Below are 27452 nucleotides of genomic sequence, written 5' to 3' on the forward strand. Positions count from 1 at the left end.
TCAGGGACGCGCATTCCTTCTGCCACCCCTGGGTCTCCCTCTCTGTGGTCTCCCAAAAGCTCATGACCGTTACTGACAGATACTGAGGCTGCTACATAAAGAAGCATGTCCCTGGCCAGGATGGGAGCTTTCACTGTGCCCGAGTGTCCCATCCTGGAACTTCCTCTTTCCTACCCCACTCTCTCTAGATCACCCCCAGCTGTCTGACTTTTGGTCCAGTTTCCATGTCTTCCTTTCTTTCCCCTGACCCACCCTTTACTCCAAGTGCCCCTTTTGTGCTCCCTGGCTTATCACCCCAGTGTGACACTCTTGCTGATCTTGTCTCATTTGCCTGTGTAATGCCAGCTCCACGAGGGCGGACAGAGCTGTTTCCTTCGGATATTTTCTCACCAGAACCAAGTCCACAGCCTGGTACACGGTGGGTAGGAAAGCTCCGGGTAACTGGTGCCATGTGGGAGAGACCTAGTGAAGGCCCGGTTCATGGGGACACCCTGTGACGACAGCATGTAGACCAGAGGCAGCTGCAGACCCCCTCACCTCTCTCTAGGCTTTCCTTCCTTCAATAAGCCACCCATACTGGGAAGTCCGACTATCCCCTCCTGGGCTAAACTGTCCCGTTCTGATGGGTGGGCCTGCCATGCCAACACCTCTGGCCATCCAGGGCAACTTTCTTTTAACTGCCCGGCTCTGCTTTTTACCCACAGCCACAAAGCCTGGCATCATCTTCGCTCCTTGTTTCTGATCCGGCACTAGAAACAGCTGGTGTCTTGGGGTAAAATGGGACAATAATAGAATTTACTTCATAGGGTTTGTCACGGTCAATAAATACAGTGCTGTATGGAGAACTACTCACACAGCACCTGGAACATGTTTATCACTCAGCAGACGGCCCGTGCCTCCTTCCCCATAGGCACTGCCACCTTGTCATGGCTAAAGTCAAACAATGACAGGCACTCAGGGACAGTCAGCTAACACTGGGATGCATGCACAGTCTCCTGCTCCTTTCCAGATATCACGGGGCTGGGGATCTGAGGCAGATCACCACAGTGTGCTGACAACAACAAGGAAAATGTTTCCAAGAGCAGGCCCAGACACCCAACTCGGAGGCCTGCTCTGTTGAGACTCAGGGCAGCCGCAGGAGCCCGCTATGACAGCAGCCATTTAATAATCTCCGTGTGCCCTCATGAGGGCCATGATGTCATGCAGGGGTTCAGATGAGCAGGCCCCAGATAAAAACAGCTCCTGGGGAGGAAACAGAGGCAGGCAGGGCAAGGTATCCACTCTCCCTGTTGCATAGATTAACCAGGAGTCAAGGGACCTGCGGGGGAGGAGGAGGGGCTGAAATATGTGGGCACGCTGAAGGATCTGGCATGGCTCCATTGGCATCTTACGTAACCCGCTGAGCCCCTGGCTCCTGAGTGCATGTCTGGGCTCCCGTTGGGGCCATTTGGCCTCTCAGCGCTGCTTAGACTGGACACCATTCTCTGGGTCCTGTCACTCTTGTCCTTCACCACCTGAGGTGGTGCTGAGGAAAGGGGCCCTCTGGAGAAAGAGGCTACCTGCCTGCTCTGTCCAGTCTCTCCTCAGGTCCCTGCAGTCTGGCTTTCGCTGCCACCACCTGCGGTCACCACTGCTATGCAGTGTAAACCACTGACCACAGCTCTAGTAGCTAAAAGGAAGGCCATCTGCAGACCCCTCCTCTTGCCTTAACGCCACAAAGAGCCACAAATAGCATCCCGGGAGGCTGGGGGACTGGATGAAGCAGAGGCAGATGCCAAGGCTCCGCTGTCTCTGGCAGCCTGGAACCCCATTCTGCCTCTTGATTCTCTTACTGTCAATCTGTCTTCCCATCAGTCTGTCTGTCTTCACTCGGTCCTTCAGTCGTTGCTCACCTGTGCCTGGCTGCTGGGCCCCGGGCTAGGCCTGTGCCGCCTTCACCTGCCTTGTGCTCTTCCTAAAGCCTGGCAACTCTGAGCATGTCCAAAGGAAACCTCCTGCAGAATGCTAGGCCATCACGCACAGCGGTTTCCATCTGGATGGCCCACGGATAACTCAGATGCCCCAGGCCCCAAACTGAACTCAGTATCTCCCTGACGTTAAGGACACAGAACTCACTCGATCTCTGGGCCCAGCTTGCCCTTCTCCCTGCACCATGCTCACGGCCAGCTCATCCCCATCATCCCATTCCTCTCCTACGCCACCGGTCTGCAATATTTCTCCCACACCTCCCACTTGCTGAGCCAGGGCACAGTGTGGGCGAGGCAGGTGGGTGCCGGTGCAGACTGCAGTGAACCCCAGAGAGACAGGGACCGGGTGCCTAGAGCAGGGACTCTACAGCGGTAAGGAGAGATAGGGGCAGCAGAGGGTTTGCAATAGCAGACTACCTTCTGGAGTATATTGCTTCTGGAGTAGGGGAGCATCATGCGGGTGGAGGGGGGCACTTAAGAGGTATGAGGGTAACACTCACAAAGCACAGTCGTGCTCCAAGCCCTTTATGAGATGCTTGGGCAGAATCTGGTGTGTATGGCTGGGACATTCCTATTCCCCTGGGGAGTGGTCTCAGGGCAGCAACAGGTGGTTCCGTGACAGGGTGTGTTTGAACGGCTTTATTTAGTTTGGGTTTTTGGGAACATTTTTTTTTTAAATCTTATCCTATTCCTAGAAATAGAGAGGGTGTTCAAATGTTCAAATGAAGCAGAGGAGGCTCTCTGCACAGGAAGCCTTCAGGAAGACAGGCTTGTCCCTTGGGCTTACCTGCAATGTCACACAGTTCTGCATCCGAGGCATTTGCCAAGGCCTCCTCCAGCTCGGGCTCCAGCGTCACACTCTCCAGCACGGGATCCATGGGCTTCTGCTTGGGGACCCAGATCTTTCCTGTAAATACACAGGGTGCATGGCTATAGTGGGGTCTGAGACTCCCTTCATGAAAGGTTCTGATACGAGAGAAAAACCTGTAAATGTTCTTCAACAAAATAGATAAAATGCACGCAGACTGTTAAAGCATGAAAGAGATTGCATTCTAGCTTCACAGGACCTTCTGTTCTTAGAGTGGCAAGCTCGAAAGTGGGCAGAAGAGGAACAAGTCAGGCAGGAGAGTGCCCACTGTGTGTCCACCAGTAAAGACTGTTGGAAGAGTCTGTACCAGACAATTCCGGAAGTTATTACAAAAGACGTGGAGGGGGCAAAGTGATGGCTTAGTGGCTACTACTCTTGAAGAGGACCTCATTCTCAGCACCCATCTCCCACAAGTGAAAACTGCCTGTAACGCCCGCTCGAGGGAATCTGACACCCTCTTCTGGCTGCGATAAACCCTGCACTCACACGCAGACTTCTGCTCACAAACACAACTCAAAAATAAAGAACTCTTTTTTTTTTTTTTGAGATCATGGAGATCATTAAGAAGGAATATGTCCTAGAAGGAATTTTCTGTGAAAAATCAAGTTTGAAAACCATCACGAGAAATTTCATTTTATTTCTGAGAAACTGCATGTGGTTTTGCACCTGTCCCTCCTGGGAACCCCATCTCCAAATTCATCTGTTAAGAGTGTGTGGAGGCAGAGTTTTGGGGGAGGTAGTCAGGATGAGTTGAAGTCGCGAGGTTGGGCTCCTGGGAGGGCATTAATGACTTGAGAAGGAAGAGAAAATAAACCTGAGCATCCATGCTTGCTGTCGCTCTCCTCACCATGTTAGCATGCAAAAAGGAACGCCACCCTCACCGCGCCTCTGCTGCCAGCTTTGAAACTTCTCAGCTCTTAGAACTCTGAGAAGTAAATTTCTTTTCTCTATAAATGAACTAGTCTGTGATATTCAGTTCATGTAGTCTATATGATTGGGCATGTGTGTGCTGTTTGGGGGTAGGGCGATCAGAAGGGAGTCAGTGTGACAACTGTCTCTGACCTGGGGCCTCACAGAAGTACGGAAAGAGCCCTCAAGATCAGAAACAACCAAGGACACCCAGCTTTATTGGGGCCATCAACAGCGCATGAGATGTTCTAGTTAGAGTGGATGCCGTGCTGCGTGAGAAAGAGGTGGAACCCAAACAAAAGAAGACATTTCTGTTTACAAATAACTCTTATGTGGAGAAAAGTCTGAACTTCTACATTCCAAAAAGCAACTAATCAGTCAAGCAACCAGACAAACCCCTACCCAAATGAAAAACAAAGAGCAGCGACAGCTGTTGGGACTCATCAATTCAGCAGCGTTTGGTGCCCAGGATGAGATCAGAGGGGCTTCTATGTAGCAGCAACAGGAATATGCAAAGGCAGCCAGGAAAGCAGTTCATAATAATAACCAAAGAATAAGATACTTGGGAATAAAGCCTAAATACATGTACACTGACAACTACAATGCATTCTAAAAGAAATAGAAAAAAATAGAGATCACTGAAAACAATCTCGTTTCATAGATTAGAAAACTTTGTAATATGAAGCTAGCAAACAACACAACAGAATTGAGAGCCCAGGAAAAAGCCACATATATGTGCAAATTATTATCAACAATGTACCATGTCTATTCAGCACGTGCTGGGTCACAAGATATAGTCACATGCAGAAGAATGACGTCAGACCCTACCTCACAACAAAGGCAAAAGTGAAACTCAAATGGATCAGTAACCTGACTATCAGAATTAAAAGCAAGACATTTTTAAAGAAAACAACAGCATGATCAAGATTAGCAATGGAATCTTGTTGTGACCACAAGCAACAAAAGAGACTCTCTTGAACGTCATTCAAAATTGAAAGTTTTATGTCTCAGAGGGTGTGATTAAGGAAGTACAAAGACCAATTCCGGAGTGGGCAAAATGTTCATGAGTCGTACAGCCGACAAAAGCCTAGTATCAGAGATAGAGAGCCAGGGCTGATGAGACGACTCAACTGTAAGGAAGAGCCCTGGCCACCAAACCTGACAACCTGAGATCAGCCCACTGAACTCACACGGCGGAAGGAGAGGACCAGTTCCTGCACGCCGTCTTCTGACCCGCACAGGCATGCACCCTGTGGTAGTGTATGCACACATCCATATGCATGTGCAAGCATGCATATGACTACACAAATCAATACACGGAATAAAATCTAAGAATACAGAAATAAATTTTACAACTCATCAACAAAAAGTCAAATGGCCCAACTTAAAAACGGGCAAATTACTTGAGTGGACATTGCCCCGAAGAGGATATGTACGTAGCTAACAAACACACGTGAAGACGCTTAACTGGGCACCAGTCCACAGTTGTGAGGATGCTGCTACAGAGGGAATGTGGCAAATCAGTGTTGGGAAAGATGAGGAAAATTGGACCCCTTATGTATTGCTGCTGGGAAGCAAAAAAAAAAAAAAAATAGTGCAGTTGTTATTGAAGTTGGGAATTCCTCCAGGATTAAAGAGTGATCACTGGACTCGTCAGTTCTTCCCTTAGGTATACACTCCAAAGAACTGAAAACAGGTTATTAATCTTGAGTAAGGCCTGTATAAGGCAAGTGTATAATCAGAGCTGGTCAGGAGACTGAGGTAGGAGGATTGCAAGGACAAAGCCTGCCTCGGCTACAGAACAAGAGAGTTCAAAGACAGCCCCAATACCTTAGTGAGACACCCTGCCTCTGGTCATGGTTGGGGAGGGGGTGGAGGGGAGGAATAAAGAGATGTGGCTCAGAGGTAGAGCCCTTGCCTAAATCTCTAGGGTCCTGCTACCCGAACCAGAAACAACAACAAAAACCTCACATACTTATATAGGAATGTTTATCATACTTCTGCAGAAATATTTAATTTTAACAGACTAAAGATGGAAAACCTAAATGTCTATCTATGGATGAATGGCTCAACAACTGTGGGATATGACGGACTCTGAAAACACAGTAAGTGAAAGAAACTAGCCAGTCAGCCACACACACACACACACACACACACACACACACAGAGAGAGAGAGAGAGAGAGAGAGAGAGAGACAGAGAGACACACACACACACAGAGAGAGAGAGAGAGACACAGAGAGAGAGACACAGAGAGAGACACACACACACACATAGAGAGAGAGAGAGAGAGACAGAGAGAGACAGAGAGAGACACACACACACACACACACACACACAGAGAGAGAGAGAGAGAGAGAGAGAGAGAGAGAGTTTGGTTTCACTTGTAGGCTATACTCGGAATAAGCCAGTCCACAGAAACAGATTGGGAAAAGGAAAGAGAATTGTCTAGAACCCCACCCCCACTCCCGGCATGGGATCGGTGCTTATTCTACGGGGGAAAAAATTACTTTGTTTTCTTCTTTTAGCAAATATCACTTACCTCTGCAAGCAAAGCACACAATAAAATCATAGGGGGAAAATGTATGAGAAACTCTACGGTGAGGTGAGATTCTAAACAAAGGGAGAAACGTACAAGGAAAAGAAAATGCCTAAGAGCTGGGGCTGTAGCTCCGCCGTGGACATGACTGACACAGTAAGTGAACATTCAGTAAATAGTTAAGACCCGTGGTTTACAAGCCCCCTGCTACAGGTCCTTCTTCGATCATGTGACTTCATGATCCTCATATGAGGGACTTAACCTTCTTTTCTTCTCTTTCTCTCCCTAGTTGGAATGTGAGCATTAGAATGGCTGGTCCTCCAGCAGCTAGAAGGACCGTAAAGATAATGATATATTACAGGGAAACAGAAAGAAAAGCTAGAGAGGACCTTGATTCCTAGCAGTGGGCAGATGGCTAATCAGCCTTTAATTTTTTAATTTCTATTTATGCAATTTCCCAGTATATGCAGCCAAATCAAATTCTAATGAAAATATCTTGCATGGAATTCTATTCTGACCTCCCCATTTGCATGTGAGTGACTCCTGCTCCAAATTCTCCAGGATGTTTACACAGATGCATGGCTCCCAGCACATCTTGCAGAATCTTGAGCTGACTAGGTGCTATTTCTCCTCAGCCTAAGCTATGGGCCCAGTGTGGGGGGTTAAATTCTCAGGAAAGCCTGGGCTAATGGCATGAGATACCTCTGGCCTTAGCCCCTCTGTGGAGATCTCCACTTATTTAATTCATAAGAATTTCAGCTACCATCAATTATATTCTGTTAAATGCTATTATTATTTTATTTTATGTGTATGGGGGCTTTGGCTGAATGGATGTCTGTGCACCATACTCATGCTTGGTGCCTCTGGAATCCAGAAGAGGGCACTGGATCCTCTGGAACTGGAGTTATGGACATTTGTGAGTCACCATGTGGGGGCTGGGAATTGAACCTGGGTCCTCTGGAAGAAAAGTCAGATCCCACCTCCGAGTCATGTCTCCAGCTCCAATTACATTCTCGATGCTGTTGGGCCATTTAAGCCTGCCTCATATGGGGACATAAGGGATTCGAGCTTTTCTACTGCTCCCTCAGGGCCACTGCTGATGCCCTGTAGCCTCTGTTTCCTCAGGTTTCAAATATGCAGGAGGGACTGCGGGAGCCAGATAGCCCTGCTTATGCCACAGGCCCTTGGGTGAAAACATCACTAGAGCATACAGTCTTCGTTGGGTCCACTCTGCAAACCTCCTCCCTGCCATCGCTGCCTGCCCCCTCTTACTACCCAGCCCAGCACTCTTCAAGTTTTGTGGTTCACATGCCCCTTGAGTCTCTTGGAACTTTCTAGCTTCCAGGAGAGCCTGGAAAAGCTCCAACCCAGGGCTGATGATGGTTGGACTCCCTCCACAATGTCTGCCTTTCTGTGCTTCCACGTTCTGTCATTAGGCAGCCAAACAGCGTCACATACTCGGCTGACAACAGGGACACAGAGGGGACAGCTGTAGACACAGACCCAGATTCGGCAGGTTTATATTCTTGCAGATAGGGGCCGTGGGAGGAATGAGAAGAGAATGGGGGACACAATCAATTAAAACAATGTTTTAATTCAACAAGTATTCACGAGGTACCTTTGTGTGCAAGGTGTAGCTGGGTACTGGGGATGCAACAAGACACAGAACACTCATGGGCCTGTGGGCTAAGGCAGTATGTCACTGGAGAGGGACACATTCATCACCTGTAACTCACGCTCAGCCCACGCTCCGCTCAGCACTATGGAAGGCTAGCCCCTTTGCCAGCTGGGGCTACCAGGTAGTCAAAAATCACCCACATTCCAACCCTCAGGGACCAGCTCCTGAGAGATGATTAAGGAGAATCAGAGAGAATGTGAAGAGCTTTGAAAGACTCACTCAGGTCCCTGAGATGGCAAACACCCAAGAAGGGAGCAGAGAGTGGCGGTACGCCTTGTCAAAGGAGACGGGGCAGTGTCGCTGAAAGACAGGTCAGTACAGATGGAACGTGACGGTCAGGGCAGTCATAGCTCATGTGTCCATAGTATTTGCCGTGTGCCAGGGTGGGTCTATCCATGTCTCAGTTCTCCCAAAAGTCACAGGAGGCTGGGAATGTTCTCATTTAGTTCGCCAGAAGAGGAAACAAGTAATTCATTGAGCTCTCATTGCTAATAAGTAGTAGAACCTGGGCTATAGGCTCTTTCTAACCACAGCATCTCTTACTAGACACACCCATGAGGCATAGAGCTGGGTGGCAAGGAAGAGTACTCATGACCTGGGGACAGGTAAAAACAGTAAGAACAGAACTCAGACTTCTGGTCTGCCCTATTCATCATCCTTCTGGTCCACAGATGCCACAGCTAACCGGGTACAGCATGCAAGAAGGCACACTCTAAACAGCCAGGGAGGACCTGAAGCTTGGATTGTCACGGAGAGTGTCTATCTATGATCCTATGAAGACTTCTAGATGGCTTGTTTTTTGCTGGAGCAGAGTGTCTCGGGAAAAGAGATGAAGGAAGGCTGACACCAGGGCCAGAAAAAGAGACTTTAAAGAAAGTAGAGTCAGATCAGAGGGAGCTGGGTGAGGTGCCTTGCTCCTCGTTTCTACAGAATGGTCCTTGTTTAGGTCTCGTATTCTGATGTCATTAGCAATAGCTTTCTCTTTCCCTTACAAGTATCTAGGTTTTGATGAAAAATAACCAATACACCCTAGTTAAAGAGGATCTGGGGAGACATTTTGGTTGTCTGGGTGAGTCTTTTTCCTCAAACCATCCCCAACTGATTGAATATAACACCATAGATGATGCTTTAGGGTAAGGGACTGTTTACTGTTCAGGCAGGAAGGACCCAAGAGAGGCCCTGGTACATTTGGCCCAACACAGGGTAGGGCACACATGTGGTCCTCTGTGAGGCCTCAGGAAGGACAAGCTCATGAAAGCCGTGTGGTTTAGTACCTCGTTTCTCCCCTGTGTAGGGAACCAGGTCTTCTCGATCCTTAAATTCCTTCGCTTGCTTTTCCAAGTGATCCAAAAGCTCCTCTCTTTTAAAGGGGCCTGTGGGCGCCTTGGTGGTCTGATCCTTCTGCCTCAGGCCTGCGGGGAGCAGTGCATTCTAAGATGAGGGTGGTGGGTGAGAGAGAGAGAGAGAAGGAGAGAGAGAAAGAGAGAGAGAGCAGTCAGCAGCTATAGATACGCAGTTCTCCAGAAACACAACACAGACTAGTAGGGGCCTCCAAGCTGGAGAATCCAGCCAAGTCCTTTCTTTTTCTATGTAAGGAACCAGAAAGCTGGAGAAGGGCTGGGACTTGTCCCAGGTCACACAGCCACTTAAGGGGCAGAGAGGAGTTGTGGGGCTCAGTCCTCTGGTGTCACTACCAGTACCGTTTTAAATGTATGGTGTTAACCAATAGGGTAACCAACACAGGCTGAGCATAGAGAGATTCTTGGAACTCAGTACTTAGACACAAAATTATATTTGCTACAGCGTCGTAAGTGATCAGAGAAAGAAACCAAGGGAGCTTGGTAGGGTCTTGGATGGAAGATGACTCAAAGAGGGAAACCCTCCCCCAACAAGCCTGAGAAAGGCTTGACAGAACAACAAAGCAGCTAAGGCACACACAGTCCACAGTCTCTATGGCCTTTGGGGTCTGGTGGGTCTGTGCTCATGAGAACTGATTGCTACATATTTTAAATGCCGCCTCTGGAGATGGGTCTCTCAAGAACGACAGCACCACCCAATTGCTCTGTTCTCTTCTTCAAGCATGGGGAGACCTGTAGGTGTGGGTTCACTACCAACGTTGATTCCCATTTAGGGGGATTTCAGTCACCCAAATGGGTTTCACCTAAGTCAGCCCCTGGCACTTCAAGAATCAAAGGCAATGAGAGCTTCAAGGATGCATAGAGACCAGTTTTTATGTAACCCTTCCTTCAAGGGGAAACTGAGGTCCAGAACAGAGAAAGACTACCCAAGGAGTTTCAGGGTGTAGTAATAGGAACGGCGGGGCTGTGTCCCCGGCACCCGGCCGCCCGCATGGCTAGTTTATGCCCAGAAATAATTACACGGAAACTGTATTCTTTTAAACACTGCTTGGCCCATTAGTTTTAACCTCTTATTGGCTAGCTCTTACATATTGATCTAACCCATTTCTAATATTGTGGGTAGCACCACGAGCTGGCTTACCAGGAAAGACCTTAACCTGCGTCTGTCTGGAGTGGGAGAATCATGGCGACTCACTGACTCGGCTTCTTTCTCCCAGAATTCTGTTCTGTCTACTCTGCCTACCTAATTTTCTGTCCTATTAAAGGCCAAGCAGTTTCTTTATTAGTTAACCAATGAAAGCAACAGATAGATACAAGACCCACCTCCATCATCAGGGGTAGCTCATGCACAAATCCAGGGTATTCCCTTAGATTTGGGGGAGAGGCAAACTTTCTAACCCTCATACAATCTGTGCCCCTTACTTTTAGAGAGCTAGAAGGGGATGCCTAGGGGACAGGTGTGCAATCTTAGCTGCACCCCCAAATCGACCAAATTGGTGTCACTCCTATCTCAAGTGCAGGTTCCCTTGAAGTGCTTATTCCTTGTCACTCACAACATGCTGGATCCTTCCCTGAAGACCTCTTGAGGAGAGGGTGAGAGATCACGGGACTGGCATGCCCACAGGGATGAAGCTTGGGGGAGAGACACCACCGGCTAATAGCTATGGCTGCTTATGAAGTGCTCACACCTGCTGTGGATTCAACAGCAGCAGGGTGTGGCCTCACATTGGGTCACAAGGGTCTACAGTTTGCAAGACTTGGGGACAAGGGGTTCAAAGGTGGGGGCTGGGGTATGTGCAAATAAACACAGGCCAGAGGCCAGCAGAGACATTGGGATCTGGAGTATTTTATGAGAAGAGGACCAGCAGGCAGAAAAACAAACATGAACTGATCTGAGGGAATCCAAAGGATGCCGTGAGAGTCACAGCGGTTCACAGACAGCATCCACTGTGGTGATGCTCACAGGCAAGTCACGCTTCCGCAGGGCAGGTACAGATTGTACGGCACTTCCTAAAGCTAGATGTGGGGGGTCTACTCCTTCTAGCCCATGGCAGGGGCTTCTTGTGGCTTAGTGGGTAATGGTACACTTTACTGCCTGCCATGTCTATCCATGGCTATCCACAGAGGGTGACCCACCTGCTTTGTGACATGAGGCTACACCAAGTCTAAGCCTTGTCAGGGACTAATGGCGGAACACCAGAATGGCATTCACCAAGCCCCCCTGACCCTGTATGCTATGGCTTCTATGGCTACACAATGTGAGTGATAATGATGATGATGGCCGTCTCTTACATATTTGGGGAAAGTTAAAATTAAGTAATGTGAAGGACTGGCCTGTACTGCTATACTCATTAGTATGTATTTTATGTGCATTGGTGTTTGGCCTGTATGTGAGGGTGTCAAACCCCCTGGAACTGGAGTTACAGACAGTTGTGAGCCGCCATGTATGTGCTGGAAATAGGCACAGGTCCTCTGGAAGGGCAGTCAGTGCTCTTAGCCACTGAGCCATCTCAGCAGCACTGAGCTATTAAATACCCCCAACTGATAGCGTCCCACAGTTCTATTATCAGATAAGACACATTTTAGCTGGAGGCCAGTCATTCAAAATGTGGGTAGTAGAAAAGAGTTATCCAAATATGTTCTAGAATCCAAGGAACTCAGATACACAAATATGAAATGAGCTAATCCCTGAAGGTAAGTGCCCGATGGTCCCTTCAAGGGGCATGGAATTTTCATCTCCATAAAGGGTTTCATAATTCTTTCTGGTTTATTTGCTTTATGATTCTCTCTCTCTCTCTCTCTCTCTCTCTCTCTCTCTCTCTCTCTCAAGCAGAGTATCATTCTGTAGCCAAGAGAGGTCTCCAAATTGCCATACTCCTTCTTCAGCCTCCTCTCTATTGCAGTTACAGATGTGTGCCACCTCACCAGAGTACCATAGATTTTAATGACAGGAAGGGTTTGGGGCTCAGTATTGTAATGAAAAAAAAAATAAACCATGAGGTTGAAAAGGGGTTTTAAACTCTCATCACCTTCAGACTTTGCTGCAGAGGACCCTGGCTTAGCCGGTGTGGTTTCCCAACCTTGGCATTATGGTGTGCTAATCTGGACAACAGGGTCATGGCAGCTGATCTGATAATGGTAATGGTCACTCTGGTTTCTACCCCTTCAGAGGTCAGTAGTCCTATGACAACAAAAACCATCTCCAAACACTACCGAGTCTTCTGCGGGGGAGCACTGCTCTGGCTGAGAACCACTACATCAAATCAGGGCCATAGACTATGGAAGGAAAGATGGTTTTAATGTGTGTATGAATATTAGTTATACAACATATTAAAACATGGTTTCATTAAGTTAAATATTTAATGAAAGAAGCTGAGCTTTCAAAACCAAAATTTCAAAAGTATTTTCTAGAGATTCTTAGCTCATCGACTTTTTAAAGTACATTGTGACCACGTCAGCCTTATTAGGGCTCAAAGTTTATTTTCTTTCCATTAAAGGCTACATTGAAAAAGTCTCACAGAATCTTCAGTTAAAATCAAAGAGAGCTACATCTTTTAAAACTTAGTTATTTATCACTTGAACTTGTTTTCAAAAACAGCATATGACCTCACAGTGTACATAAATATTAACTCACAGAGGATCAAAGACCAAAATGTAAAAGCTAAAACTATAAAATTCTTAGAAGAAAGTGTAGACATAAATCTTCAGACTCTGAATTAGGCAATGGTTTCTTAGATATGACACAAAACAATGAGCAACAGAAGAAGAAAAAAAAATCCCCTGGATGGACTTCACCAAAATTAAAAACATTTGTTCTTCAAAGGACACTGGCAAAGAGACGGAATGGGAGAAATGCCTTTAAATCACATATCTGATAAGAGTACAATATCCAGAATGCATGAGTTTCTTGTGGGATTCAATAATAGGGGACAAAAAAAAATAAACAATTTAAAGAATGGTCAAAGAAGTTGAATAGATATTTTTCAAAGAACATATAAAATTCCTGACGAGGGGGCTGAAGAGATGGCTCAGTCAATAAAACGTTTGCCACACAAGCTTGAGAACCTGAGTTTGATCCTTAGCACACACACAAATCAGTGAACACCTGTAATCCCAGAACTTGGGAGGTGGAGAAGGACGGTCCCTGGCTTGCTGGCCAACCACCTAGCCTAACTGGAGAGCTCCAGGTTGAATGGGAGACCATGTTGCAAAAAGATGGGGTGGATGTGCATATGGGTAGCACAGATTGGACTCAGGGGATTATTAATAAAAATAAATAAATAAGAAGACATGAAGCTGGGAGAGACACAGAGTGAAGGCACTAGGAGGAGTTGGGGGAGGCAATGGTGGGCTGATATAATCAATGGATCTTATATAAATGTATGGACCATCTAAAGAACCAAACATTATTTTAAAAAATAAGGTGAGACTCGAAAAACCAAAAAAAAAAAAAAAATAAGGTGAGAAGCTAACAAGGAAGACACTAGACATTGACCTCTGGTCATCACATGCAAACTAACAAATGCATAAACACACATACCCCCCACATGTATACTCATGAACACATACATCCCCACATGCACACTCATGAACACATACACCCCACATGCACACTCATGAACACATACACCCCCACATGCACACTCATGAACACATACACCCCACATGCACACTCATGAACAAATACACCCCACATGCACACTCATGAACACATACCCCCCACATGCACACTCATGAACACATACATCCCCACATGCACACTCAAGAACACGTATACACACATAACCCCCTACACAAAATAAATAAATTTTTTCATTATAAAACATCCCTGATAAGCTGGGTGAAGTAGCACATGCTTGTAATTCCAGCTGAAGCCGGCATGACACAGAGTTTGAAGTCACTTTGGGCTACACAATGAGACCCTGTCTCAAAAAAAGACAAGCCAAACCAAACCATAAACCTCTTTCAAAGATGTCCACTAGACACATGAAGAGACACTCAGCACCACTAGCCATCAACAAAGTGCAACTCACGCTGGACAGACACCATAAAAAACACACGTGTTGGCAAGAACGTGGTCGGACTGGACCTTGGCAGCCGGCAGGCGTGTGATAATACAGAGACTCTTTGGAAAGCAGCTTGGAGGTTTCTGAAGAAGCTCTATTCCCCAGACTCCAGACTCTATCCCGGGGCTTCCAAGCCTCCAGAACTTGGTTCTGGCGCATAAGCCCTGCACTCTGCAGTGTTTTATTACACTGGCCTGAGCTAAGAAATAAAATTACTTTATGACCCAGAATGTGTAGTTAGAAATGGGAAAAGAATTCACACCATAGGTTAGCCACAAAACTTGTGTGCAAATGTACATAAGGCATGATTAATAATGGCCAAAAAATGAACGTGCTAAGTTCCATGAATGGATGGATGAATAAGTAAAATATGGTAGATCTGTGCTGCTGGAACTGTCAGACCGTGACGGGGAATAGAGCACCGCAGCATGAGTGAATCGGAAAGCATGCTAAGTGAAAGAAGTCAGACGCCAAGCAATTATCATATGCTGGAATTTATGTGACGTAAGCACCAGCGCTCACTTAACAAGCCAAGGTCTCCTGATATGGTCGGTGGAAGTTAAAACTAAGTCTGGTTGGAGGGGTCTCAGCAAGACTGAAGCCGAGTCAAGTTTATTGCAAGCAATCAGACTTTCTACCTTATCAGGAACGGAATATGATGGCGGTTGCCAGGGTCAGTTCAATTGTAATTGCTGGGATGCAATGACGTTTGCAGGATATGCAGGGTATATGAGATTAACTAACATCAGCCAAGCTTCTATATGCTTCGCTGACTTTTAGGGAACACCAAGGTACACAGGAGGCCTGACTGTCTCACTGCCTGAGGGGGTGACTTGGTTTCTCAGGAACTGAAAGGCACACAGTGCCCCAGGAGTCATGACCTCTAACCTGAAAAACTATGATGGGTGTCTCTCAAGGCAGCCTGACCAGGCCAACTCCACAATTCTCTGCAATGTGATGGCCAAAACAGTCCAGTCTATAAAGCCAAAAAGTACCTCACTTGTTGCTCCAGGGCTGGTGCTCCAGATCGAGCTCTGCCCCTTACCCCCAAACTACACACTGGAGCCCCGATTCCCAACACGACTGTATTAGAGATAGGATCTGTGTGGAAATGATGAAGGATAACTGAGGTCATGAAGACAGAGCCCTGATCCAACAGGATTAGAGTCCTCCCAAGAGGAGACTTCACAGAGCTTGCTGTGCCCCTCCTCAGCCATCTGTCACAAGAGGACATAGTGCGAAGGCAGCTGAGCCCAAGCCAGAAAGGGATCCTCCATGACACCCCCCCCCCCCAGACGCCAGACTCTGTTCTGGAGCTTCCAAGCCCCCAGAACTCAAGGCTCTTATAGAAAAGATAGTTCTAGTACAGAAACCCTGCACTCTGCTGTGCATCATCATACCAGCCTGAGCTAAGACAGACGAGAAGGAGAGGGGCTGAGCAGCAAGTCAAGAAGTTCCTGTCTGGGGTGACGGAAATGTTTTGAAATTGGCTGTGGTGAAGGCTGGGCAGCTGTGAATAGACTTTAAAAAACGGAATCGTCTACTTTAAATGGATAAATTGGATGATGTGTGGCTTATGTCCATAAATAAATAAAGCTGTTTTTTTCCCAATGAGAAAAGATTATCAAAATAGCCAAAGCAACAATGAACTCAAGCGATCCTGGGATGCTGAGAAGGGAGGCTGTTCTCAGGCTAGGGCCAGCAGGGATGCTGGGAATGACTGGATCAGAACCAGCTGGACGGGAAATGCTGCCGTATCCTCCATCCTAATGTGCTGTAGGAGCGAAACGAACCATAAGGAGATGGTAGAGAGAAAAAACTGCCAAATCACCTATCAGGTTTGCTGAGAATCAAAACTTGACTCTCACACCCAGGTTAGCCAATGTGGAGAAGAGCCCTCATCCCCATCTTGGTGGCCAGGAGAATATGTATGTGTAGAATATATCTTTCATTATATTTTACAAAAATGACTCAACAAACATTTGCAGAATGAACATTATGAATGTGTGTCCAGGCTATGTGCAGGTTTATAGAGTCAGGACCCAACCAGGTGAAGCAAAGACACTGGGAGGTGATGAGGGTGGAGCGGATACAGAAGAGAGATCTCAGTCATCTTGGTCAGTATCCTAAAGGGGTCACCCCACTGGACAGGGTGCCAGGCTGTAGTCTACCATGTGGTGGCAGACTCCGGGAAGCCTGTGGGCAAGGGGAGCCATTTGTCTTCCGAGGAATCTGAGTCCCATTCTTTTGAAGTATGTCTACAGTAAGCCTACCACACAAGAACTCTGGCTTCGCTACAGTGGCCACCATTTTGCCTTTGAAGGAAAAGTCTGTGTGGGTTTAAGGAATGGATTTATAGGCTCTGATATCGGCTTACAATGACAGCTGGGACCCCTGGGAGCAGTGCTGACTGTGGCATGTGGCTTTTGAGCCCAGCTCCACCAACTGATGACGTGTACAACTGTGTGTGTGTGGGGGGGCTGATTAAACCTGCTTATTTTAATGTGAACTCTTTTGATTTGAAAACATTGACATGTAATCTCAACATTTGCAAAATAACATCCAGGACAAATAAAAAGGGGCCTCAGCCATGGGCTGCCAGGTTGCCATGTTCTGACCCAAGTTTGCTATCACACTAAAATCCCACATAGCTAGGGCTATGTAGGGAGACCTTGTCTCAAACAAGCAAACAAAAACAAACTAAAAAACTAAAAACCAAACAAACTAAACACAGCTAAAACAAAACTAAACTAAAAAAAACTTAAAAAAAACAACTAAAACAAACTAAAAAAACAAAGAATGTTTTTAAATGATAGAAGCACAAAGCTTAAAATATTCTTGGAAATAATCATAGAGGGGAAACTAACCACATTTCCTACAGTACTCTATTTTTTAAAATTATTATTTCTTTTTAAGACAAAGTCTCAAACTTACTCTCTAGTCCAGGTTGACCTCAAACTAGCAATCTTCCTGCAGCAGCCTCCCAAGTTCCTGGGGTAACAGGTGTGTGACACAACATGTAACTTACATCTGGCCTTTTAAACATCAACTTCCTGTTACATAGTAGACTCAGGTGTGCCGCATCTTAGTTTGACCTTCACACCCACAAGCTGGAGCCCAGACATCCAAAGCACAGCAGAGGGGCCGTCTCTGGGACCTCACAGCCTGAAAACACCCACAAGCCTTAAGATGAAGTTTCTGCAGCCCTCATTGTCACCTGTAGTGAGAGCTGTGTCAGGAACCTCCCAGGCTAGACCACTACGGCTTGAGATGTGCGCATGCGCACCGTTGTCCCGGGACACGATGTACTGTAACAAAGCACTGCCGACATCTGAAAACTCTGTTAGGAAATCAAAAAAGATCCTCTGCACTAATGATTGCAGCCTTAAAAGCCCCAGGGCAGGCAGCCCACGTTTGCATACAAATGACACTGTTTATAACGAGTTTATAACGAGTGTGCTCAAGGATCGGCAGGGCTCTGGCGATGGATGGTTAGCCGTGCATGCACAGAATGGCCCTCAACCTGATTCTCCACGGCAACGAAAATAAACGATTCTATTACTTTTGCCAAAGAAATCAGTTATGTCTAAAAAAATAAATTCTGTGTGTGTGTGTGTGTGTGTGTGTGTGTGTGTGTGTGTTACATGCACAGCATGCCTCTGTTGGTCTGGGTACTGCTCTACTATGACTAAACCCCATCACTCCCCAAATTAAAGGATGGAGCAAGGGGTATAGACTCCAGGATGGGTGCTGGGGAACACTGAAAGCCGGGAGGGGAGGACTTCACTGAGGTCCCATGCTGGACAGCCCAGGCCTTCCTTGACAAACAGGCCATCTTTCCTCCTCATTGTGCCCTAGGCCTACACCCTGGAAGCCAGGTGGGTCCCGCAGGAGAACCAGATCAGAAGCCAGGCTCTACTTCGGTCAAACTCTGGGCGGTGTTATGATGTGGGTCTGAGTCTCAAAAAGCTTAGAGTTTAGTTAGTTAACAAATTAAGCATTCAGGTGCAACAAACATTTGTTAGGTCCAAACTGTATGCCAGACAACATTCAGGGTTCTTTGTTTCTCTTTTGTTCTTTTTTGCTGCACACAAGTGCTGGTGTATGAATTGTGTGCATGCGTGTAAGAGGCCAGAGGCTGATGCTGCTATGTCTTCCTCAGTCACTTCACTGTGTTTTTCAAGACAGCATGGACAGAAATTTCTGTCCTGCCCAGTCCCACAGCTTTTCAATCCCAAAGAAACAAACAGAGGATTATATTAATTTTAAACTGTTTGACCTATTAGCTCAGGCTTATTATTAACTAGCTCTTATAACTTAAATTAACCCATAATTCTCATCTATGTTTAGCCACAGGGCTTGGTACCTTACCCAGTGAGGCACTCTCATCTTGCTTCCTCTGCATCTGGGTGGTGACTGCAGACTGAGCCTTTCTTCTTCTCAGAATTCTCCTAGTCTGGTTGCCTATACTTCCTATATTTCCTGCCTGGCTACTGGCCAATCAGCATTTCATTAAACCAGTACAAGTGACAAATTTTTGCAGGGTATAAGAGCATTATTCCACAGCAAGACAGGGCTTCTCATGGAACTTAGAGTTCATTTAGTCAGCTAGATTAGCTGCCAGCAAGCCTGAGGATCCACCTCTATCTGCTCCCCACTCCCCAGTACCAGTATTACAATCATCCATGGTCAGACCTGTGGGTGCTGGGGATCTGAACTCAGGTCCCATGCTTGCACAGGAAGCACTTTATCTGCAGTGCCATCTTTCTAGCAGCCAAGATCATTTTGATATAATTGTACATACATATACATACATGTGTGTATGTTTGTACATATATATGCTAAACAAAAAAATAAAACCAAAACCCTGTCATATAGAGTAGAAGACAGGCCTACAAATGGAGATACCTATGGTCCAAAGAAATACAGAAAGTTTGGATGTTTTTGGTTTGGTCTTGAGTGTATCAATAAAATGCTTCAAAACCAGGAGCTTGCACGTGAAACACCAGATTTCCTGCACCTTTCAAAAATTTTATCTGCACAACAATACTGAACCTGTATGCTCATGCAGGCACCAATCAGCAGAGCCCAAATCAGGTGTCCTTTAGACAAACTCCCACTTACCTACCTTAGTCCCTACCATTCCCTGTTGTTTCTGATGTAGGAGTCACAGTTACTCTGTCTAATTGTTTTGGATGTTGTTTTTCTTCCTCAAAGTTTATGGCAAGTGACATTTCTCTTTCTGTACAGTGAATCTCTTTATACACTGTGGATTTCATTGTATACAAGTCTTTTCAAAGATGGGAAAAATGAAAGATGAGCCGTAGAGGCCACTGACTTCTTTCTTTCCTCTTCACCCCCCACCTGATGCTGTGGGTATCTGGTTTGCTGCCTGAGGGGCAGAAGTGCTCAGAGGGCTGGGGAGAGAGGTGGACGACAGGCTAAGGTGAGAGGTTGCCTTCAGGCTTTCGTCACAGAGTTATCTTTCCTTCTTAAGGAGGGTATGAGTCCAAGACGGTAAGGTTTTAGGATCTGTTCAATGTGGACAGTGGGGATGTGGGTATTGTGGTTCATTCTCCTTCTGTTATTAAATATGTAGAAAGAGAAAACAGAAAACGCCTGTGGAGGAGGTGCCATGCTGGGTGCAGCGAGGCTCCAGGTGTCAAGGGGGGTTGTCGTCTACAGAATGGGAGGATTTTCCACCTAACGTGTAAAGGACTCTGGTTCTAGTGGCTGTAAAGGGGGGGTGGGACACTGAGAAGCATGAGGAGTGGAGAGGGGTGAGGAAGAGGTGTCAGGAGACAGGGTGGGGTGGGGACACTGCGGCCTGCTCTGACTCGCATCCTCGCTGGCCAGGCCCCTCCCCAGCTCTGCACACACTGCTGGGCAGTGTTTCTAAGGATGAGAGCCTATTTTTAGAGGAGAGATTTATTTCTTTCCATTCCAACTGTTTACTTCTGTCTTGGGCTTGCAATTCTGCCGGTTTGTATTACAAGGGAGCATCACAGTCCCGTGGACCAAACTTGGCTGCTTCTGGGATGGTCAAGCCAGCCTGATCTGGGGCATGAGAGGATGTGCCATTCTGTAGGGTCAGACTCAGAGGCCCAGGTCCTCCCCATGACCCTGCTGCTGACCTAGGGGTATGATCTTTGGGAAGCTTTTCCCCTCTCTCGGGTTCACAGTCTCACCATTGTTGATTTTCATCATTACCATGGTCAGGAGACCCATGGAACTGGTATAATGACTTGGTCAAAGACAGTACTAACCAAACAGCATGTGCCCAGGAGGATGCCACAGTCAAGGTCTTTCTCCTGTATTTTGTATGCATATTGCAGTGTATGTGTTTGTGTGTATGTGCATGTACGTGCATGTTTATACATGCATGTCTCTGTGTGCATATGTGCACATGTGTGTGCATGATGTATGTGAGAATGCATGTATTTGTGTGTGTGTGCCTGTACATGCATATATGTATGCATATATACCCCTTGTTTTCAGAACCTTTGACACATAAGCTCAGAAAGTATCTGCTGATTACAGTCCACCATGTAATAGCACTATGGTTCCCCACATTACCCTAGCCCCAGTCATAGAATGGCACTGACTCCTGCCACCACGGGGCTCAACCACAGGATCTTTGTGGAGACTTATGACAAATGCCATGGAATGCAGAACCACTGGAACACAAAAGCCTGTCTACACAGAATCACATTACGGCAGGCCTCGCAGGCAGGCTGTTTCCACTAGTGTTTCTGTGGTGATACTGTGTCACCAGGTCCCAACAGCTACTTAAAAATCAACGCTGAGACTCCAATTCCTTTATAAGGTTGGGATTAATCCACCTTCTCTCCTGTAAATAACCTCTTAAAAATAGGCAATTTCCCCTCAACATCTCATTAGCAAGCAATATTAATAAATTATTTGTTGGCAGCCTCCTAATTTTTTCTTTATTTATTTTAACTGTGTGTGTTTGTGTGTGTATGTGTGTGTGTGTGTGTGTGTGATTGAATATGCCTATGCTGGTACCCTTTCCTGCCTGTTCCTGTATATGTAGAAGCTAAAGTATTTATGGATACAGGGTCTCTTACTAAACGCGGGGCTCACTGACTGGTTAGACTGACTGGCCAATAAGTTCCAGGAATCCATCTGTCTTCCTCTTCCTCACTCTAAGCACTAGGAATTTAGGGGAGAGCCTCTCCTCCTGGCATTTCTATTTGGGATCTGTGGATTAAAATCAAGTTCTCGTGCTTAGGAGGCACTGAGCTATGGTGACCTAACCCTCATTCCTCTGAGCCTCAGTTTCCCCATCTTTTTGGTTTGGGTTTTTGTTCGTTTGTTTGAGACAGGGCATTTCTGTGAAACAGTCCTAGCTGTCCTGGTACTCACTCTGTATACCATGCTGGCCTCGAACTCACAGAGATCCACCTGCTTCTGCCTCCCAAGCGGTGGGATTAAGGTGTGTGCCACCACTGCGTGGCTAGTTTCCCCATGGTCCATGCACCATCTGACCCATCAACTGCAAAGGTCTGGGACTGGTGCAAGAACGCACCTATTGCTGCTGGCACCCGTCACTGGCATGACTCGCCCTTCCCATGCTCATTTCTCCCACTGCCCAGCACAAAGGCGAAGGGAGCGAGGAGCTGGCTGGGCTGCAGCGCAGCACCCACTTCAGTGCACAGAGAGAAAGGGCAGGGCTGGGGAATCAGTCAACAGCAGACACTTTTAGCGCATGAGGCATTCCTTTCCCAAGGGAGTCCAAGGGCAGCAATCTCATGATAAGCTCGAGTTTTTCCAGAGTGAGAGACACTAAGTTTCGAGCCTCTTTTTTTTTTCTTCTAATGTGCACAAGTTTGGAATCCTCTGTGGCAACGCTGCTTTTCAAGTGTTCTACTCCACTCTGTCACATGACACCAGGGCTTAACAGTTGCATAACCCCACACACCACTCTCTGAAGCGTTTGTTGTCATCAGGCACCAACAGGAGGGGCTCAGAAAAATCACAAGTGGATAGAGTCCCAGGTGCTTTCAAGCCATCTGGACCAACTGGGTCTACTTCACTGAGAAGGGAACGGAGATCCAAACAGGAAAAGACCCAGGCCTGAGCCCGGGACAGAGCAGGCCAGACACCACTATCTGTGTTTCCATGATCTACCAGAAAGAAAGGGGATGATTTACGTGTGCTGCTCCTGGAACCACAAAGCCATGGTACAACTGTGGCCCCAACTCTCTTCCTCCAACGTCCCATGAGGCCTTAGAAACGTGGCTAGGGTGTGAGCTCTAGGGCCACGTTTGGGCTCTGCCCCTGCCTACTTGTGAGACATTGGACAAGTTGCCCTGCCTCTCAGAACTGGGATGACAAGGGCACCTGCCTCCCAGGATCATGGCGAAGCTAAGCAAGCTATGTCTTCCAAGGCCTTAGAGCAGCGTGTGCACGAACTAAGTGCCACACCATACCATCACACATAAATAAACGCGGGAGTGTGGATCTGCCCAGGCGCAGTGCCTAGACACTGAGGCCTCAGGAGCGGCTCTGCTTCTGATGGGCATCTGCTCTAGGGGCAGGCTCCTTTCCCTCTCTGGACTCTGATTCTGCTCTGGAAAGGGGGACTGGGCACCTGCTGAGCGCCCCTCCTCCAGGCCTGCATACCTTCAGCCTCTCCCTGAGTCCTGATTACAGAACTGGGCCCGGGCCCAGTGAAACTGGAGCTGGAATGTTTTGTTCTGGGATGGAGGGAGTCCCATTTGCCTTTCAGAATTCACTGTCTGGTAACTCAGGCAGGGGAGCCCATCCCAGTGAAGGGGTTCATTGTACGGCTGGGACACTAATTCTACCACACCATCACCCCTCCTCTTTGGTTTCTCTTTTCTTCTCCCTGAACTGAGAGAGAGAGAAAGGAGCCTTTGAAAAAAAGTCACTTTTGAAACCGCAGTGGCTGAGAATGGCAGGTCTCTGGTGCCTGCTCCAGGACCCATGCCTCTCTCCAGACTGCAATCTGACTCCTGGCACCCTGTTCCCTGACCCGGTAAGCTGGGCAGCAGTCTGAACCTCCCGTTCCCTCCCCCTCCCTCCTGTGGTACCCACCGAGTAGCCTCTTTTCTGCCACCTTCCAGGTTGAGCGGGCTGCCTGGTACAGAGGCCACACCACCTGCTATTTGAGTAGGGGACTCTCTGTGGGAGTTCTTTGTTAGTTTAGGGGTGAAGCGGGGGTCCAAGCTAGCGCCTCACCACAGTCCTTGGAAACTAAAAATCTTGGTTCAGAGAGGCTCCGCCCTCCTGGGGCTGACACTGGGTTCTGACCCCTGTCATCACCTGCCCTATTTGCAGCCACAGCCTCAGCTGACCTCATCCCCACACTGCAGCTCAGGATCATGCCAACGAGCAAAGGGCCAGACACGGTAGGCAGGCAGGTGTCTGGAGTGCGGTGGGTGGTTACACTGCTCCCGGGAAATGGTACAGATTCCACTCCCTACAGGGTACATCTGTGGGGCGGGAAGCGTCCTTATCTTCAGGAAAAGCCTATGCCCACAGGAGCTCCCAGGATGCAAGGCTCCCACACGAACCCCTTTCACCTCCCATCTGGCCTAACACTTCCCAGGTTAGCACCCAAACCACTAAACCACATGGAATCGCCTCCCTTTGAGAGGCTCCCCAGGTCACCTTGCCACCTCCGTTATGCACTCCCTTTTTCTAGTCATATATGACTTTCCACAGAAACCACACTGAGACTCTTCCTCCCAGCAAACCCTGACACAGGGAACCACACTCAACTGGAATTCTTTGTTTTTATTCTTGACTTCAAAAACCTAGGGCGAGGTTCCAACCTCAACTTCTCTGTGGAAGCTCCCACCAGGAGGAAGCGATCCTCACTCTGAGCTCCATCTGTTCCTAGGGTGTAATTCATTCTGCCCACCTGGCACACCTTGGGCCAACCAGAGGCAGCATCTGTGCCAGGCTCCAGTGATGGCACCCAGCACCAAGACAACTGTGGGCAGTCACATGGCTTGTATTCTCACTCTTAAAAGAGATGCCCTCTTGTGGTTCTATGGAACAGCGAGCTAGAATAGTTGGAACAGAAACTCAGGCTTTCCTTTGCTTTGCTTCCATTGCTGTTTCCTCTGAATGGAGACAGCAGGGGAGGAAAGCCCTAAGACCACCAAGGCCTCTTGCTAGCCACCTTGAACAGCCCCACTAAGGAAGAAAATGAACGATTGGAAGCATTGCAAACAGCAAAATGGAGGTATACTAGTTAGATGGATGTCTTTCAGGGGACTGGGGACCAGCACTTAAACAAGCAGTCTAGGCTATCCAGGAAGAAGTATAGTCTGTAGATGAAAACGGTGCCTGAAACTGAGCCCTGAAAGGTCCAACCAACTTCATCGTTCCCCTGGTGGTACACAAGGCCTGGAGAAGGACAGACCACAGCCAGCCCAAGATCACATGTATCAAAGACAGGGCCCTGGGTGGGAGGCGGGGCATCTATAATCTGGCCTTGTGTGGTCCCTGCTGAGCCTTACTTGCTGTACCTCAGCAGTGATGGCCTGTGAAACTCTACAAAAGTGATGTTTGCTTTATGGGCCACTGCTAGGTCATAGCTGAGCAATGCCTGGCTTTAAAAGGGGCATGCAGGTTCCATCTTTAATGCCATTCATATCTGCTTCTGTTTGTGCTGAGACCTGGCATATAGTTACAGGCTGGAGACCTGTCCAGGAGGCTGGTGGGAAGGTCTCCAGTGGGGCTTGCCAAACAAGGCATCACTGAGGCGTCCCGACTACACAGGAAACCTCCTGAGCATTCCTAAATATGTCAACAGCGAAATTTGCTCATGAAACCTAAAACACACGAGAGGGGCCTTGGTGTTCTCTATTGCGCAATTTATTCCAACCTGTTCTGGGGTGGGGTGGTGGTAATAGCAACACAACAGCCCTCTGAGAACTGCTGCAGGGCTAAACCAGGAGGCGGGGCTTTGCAGTGTTAGCCGGGAGGTGAACCTTGCAGTGTTAGCCAGGGGATGAACATTGCAGTGCTAGCCAGGAGGTGGGGCCTTGCAGTGCTGGGGCAAGGCTCCCTAGGAGTCTACATGTTCTCTGAATCAGGGACCTCATGTGGTGCTGTTTCCCTCAGAGCCTAGACCCACAGGTCCAGGATTCAAGGTGGGGCACTGGAGCGGTGGCCCACAATGTCACCCTTAGCGAACCATTAGCAACCATTTTGCGTCTCTTCCGAAGGAGCAAAGGTTTCTGTCACAGGACGCACAATGATTCCACTGAGCAGGAGGTTAACACTGCCACCTGGCCTCTGACTTTCCTTATGCTTCAGAATTAACAGGTGAGCGGGGGGGGGGGGGGGGGGGCTGAAACTGACTACCACCTGCTCTGCAGCAGAGGTCCTGAAGGTGGGGGGCGGGGAACCCTTGGGGTAGCTCCTGGGGCTGCCATGGTGAAGGCTGGTGGAAGGCACCAACAGCCTAACCTGAGAAGAACTGTTAACACAAACCATTCAGGCATGAGGCTCAGGGTCACCCCATCAGGTCACGAACCACAGCCAGCGGAGGTGCTTGCTGAGGGCAGAGGCTGTGCTGGATGGGTGAAGGAAGAAGATTGTTAGAGATGCTGGCTGCCTCCGGCTGACTGCTTAGAGGAGCTGGAGCTGCCGCTGCCATAAGTATCCATCCCCTCCTCTTCCTCCCCGAACATGTATGAGCACAGCAAAGCTCCTTGACCTCTCACCTTCAGTCTTTTCATGTAGCACACACTGTATTCACACGTTATGGTACTATTTAAATATTAATTTTCCATCACGGTGTTTAAGTAAACATCCCCGGAGATTTTTAGCCTTCCCTCCTGAAGAGGAGGGATTTTTCTGTCATACAGAGTATCATGTTGGGCACAGTTATGACATGCTGTTGTCTTCATTTGCTAATAATTGCTCTGGTGTGAAGAAACACATATAGGGGCCAAGTTAACAAAGAGGTGGGCTTGTCATGGGCAATTCTATGAGTCACCTTGCCTGAGCTGTGGGTTGCCAGGCGTCTGGTTGGATGTTATTCTAATTGTATCTGGGAGGGTGTTTCTGGGGGAGATGAACATTTGTGTCTATAGACTGAGTCAGGCAGATGGCCTCTGTGACGTGGGAGGGTCCATACCATCTGTCACAGGCCTAAATAGACCTGAGGAGCTGACCCTCCCCTAGGAAGGAGGATTGCCTCCTACCTAACGACCTCAGCTGGGCCACAGTTTCTTGTTTTGGGCCAAAAACATCAGCTTGCCTAGGTCTTCAGCCTATGAGCATTTAGGTCAGACTGGCATCATCGGCCCTCCTGGACTCCAGCTTGCTAAGTGCCCATCTCAGGGCTTGTCAGTCTCCAAAACTGTATGAACCAATTGCTTATAAATCTCTCAGTAGGATATACATTTACTCGCGCACACACACACACGCCTTACTGGTTCTGTTTTTCTGGAGAATCATGAGTCAATACAACATTTTAAAAATAACCCTGCCAAGGCAACACACTGTCATATAAGGAGAAAGACACTGGTGGCTTTGAGAATGGCCCACCCGCCCCTCCCTCAAGCGGCTATCACACTGCCCCTTCACCAAGTTCCCGGGGCACTGACCATCCCCCCCCCAAGACCAGTGTCCCCTCTTCTGCTACTCACATCAGGGTCTAGCTCATCCAGCTCATTCTCCAGAGTCCTGAGCTCCTCCTCTGTGAGGGCCCCCAAGATTTCATCTTCATCCAAGTCACGGTATTTCTCCAGCTCGCGTCTGTAGGACATTGTGGAAGGGTGTGTCCTTGTCTTCCGAACTTCTGGGCTAACTGGTGACCTGACAGGAAGAGGAAAAGCCCTTGAGATAGCCCCTTGTCAGAGTTTCCCTCCAGCAGCAGGTGGGATGTGCTTAAGAGTGGCTAATTTGGATTCCTCCTCTCTCCACTTCCCAGCAAAGGGCAAGCCCTGAAGGTGTGTGGTTTAATGATTTGTATTTTATTTCTTTGATATGTGTGTGTGACATGTATAACTGCATCTGTGTGTGTGCGTGTGCGCATGTGACAGAGGATGACCCCAGGT

General features: G+C 47.8%; 1 protein-coding gene across 1 annotated transcript in view; it reads right to left on the reverse strand.

Moving 5' to 3' along the window:
- Tmod1 (tropomodulin 1) overlaps window positions 1-27452 on the reverse strand; it is a 68206-nt gene that overhangs the window by 21964 nt on the left and 18790 nt on the right. The window contains exons 2-4 of the mRNA XM_041667424.1: window positions 27042-27210; window positions 9236-9392; window positions 2755-2874 (exon numbers count right to left, since the gene is read on the reverse strand). Coding sequence (XP_041523358.1) covers window positions 2755-2874; window positions 9236-9392; window positions 27042-27161 — 397 coding nt within the window. The 5' untranslated portion in view covers window positions 27162-27210. The remainder of the gene's footprint in view (window positions 1-2754; window positions 2875-9235; window positions 9393-27041; window positions 27211-27452) is intronic.

This window comes from Microtus oregoni, unplaced genomic scaffold (assembly GCF_018167655.1).
Source record: "Microtus oregoni isolate MIOR12 unplaced genomic scaffold, Mior012 000017F_ref0000208, whole genome shotgun sequence".
Classification (NCBI taxonomy): domain Eukaryota; kingdom Metazoa; phylum Chordata; class Mammalia; order Rodentia; family Cricetidae; genus Microtus; species Microtus oregoni.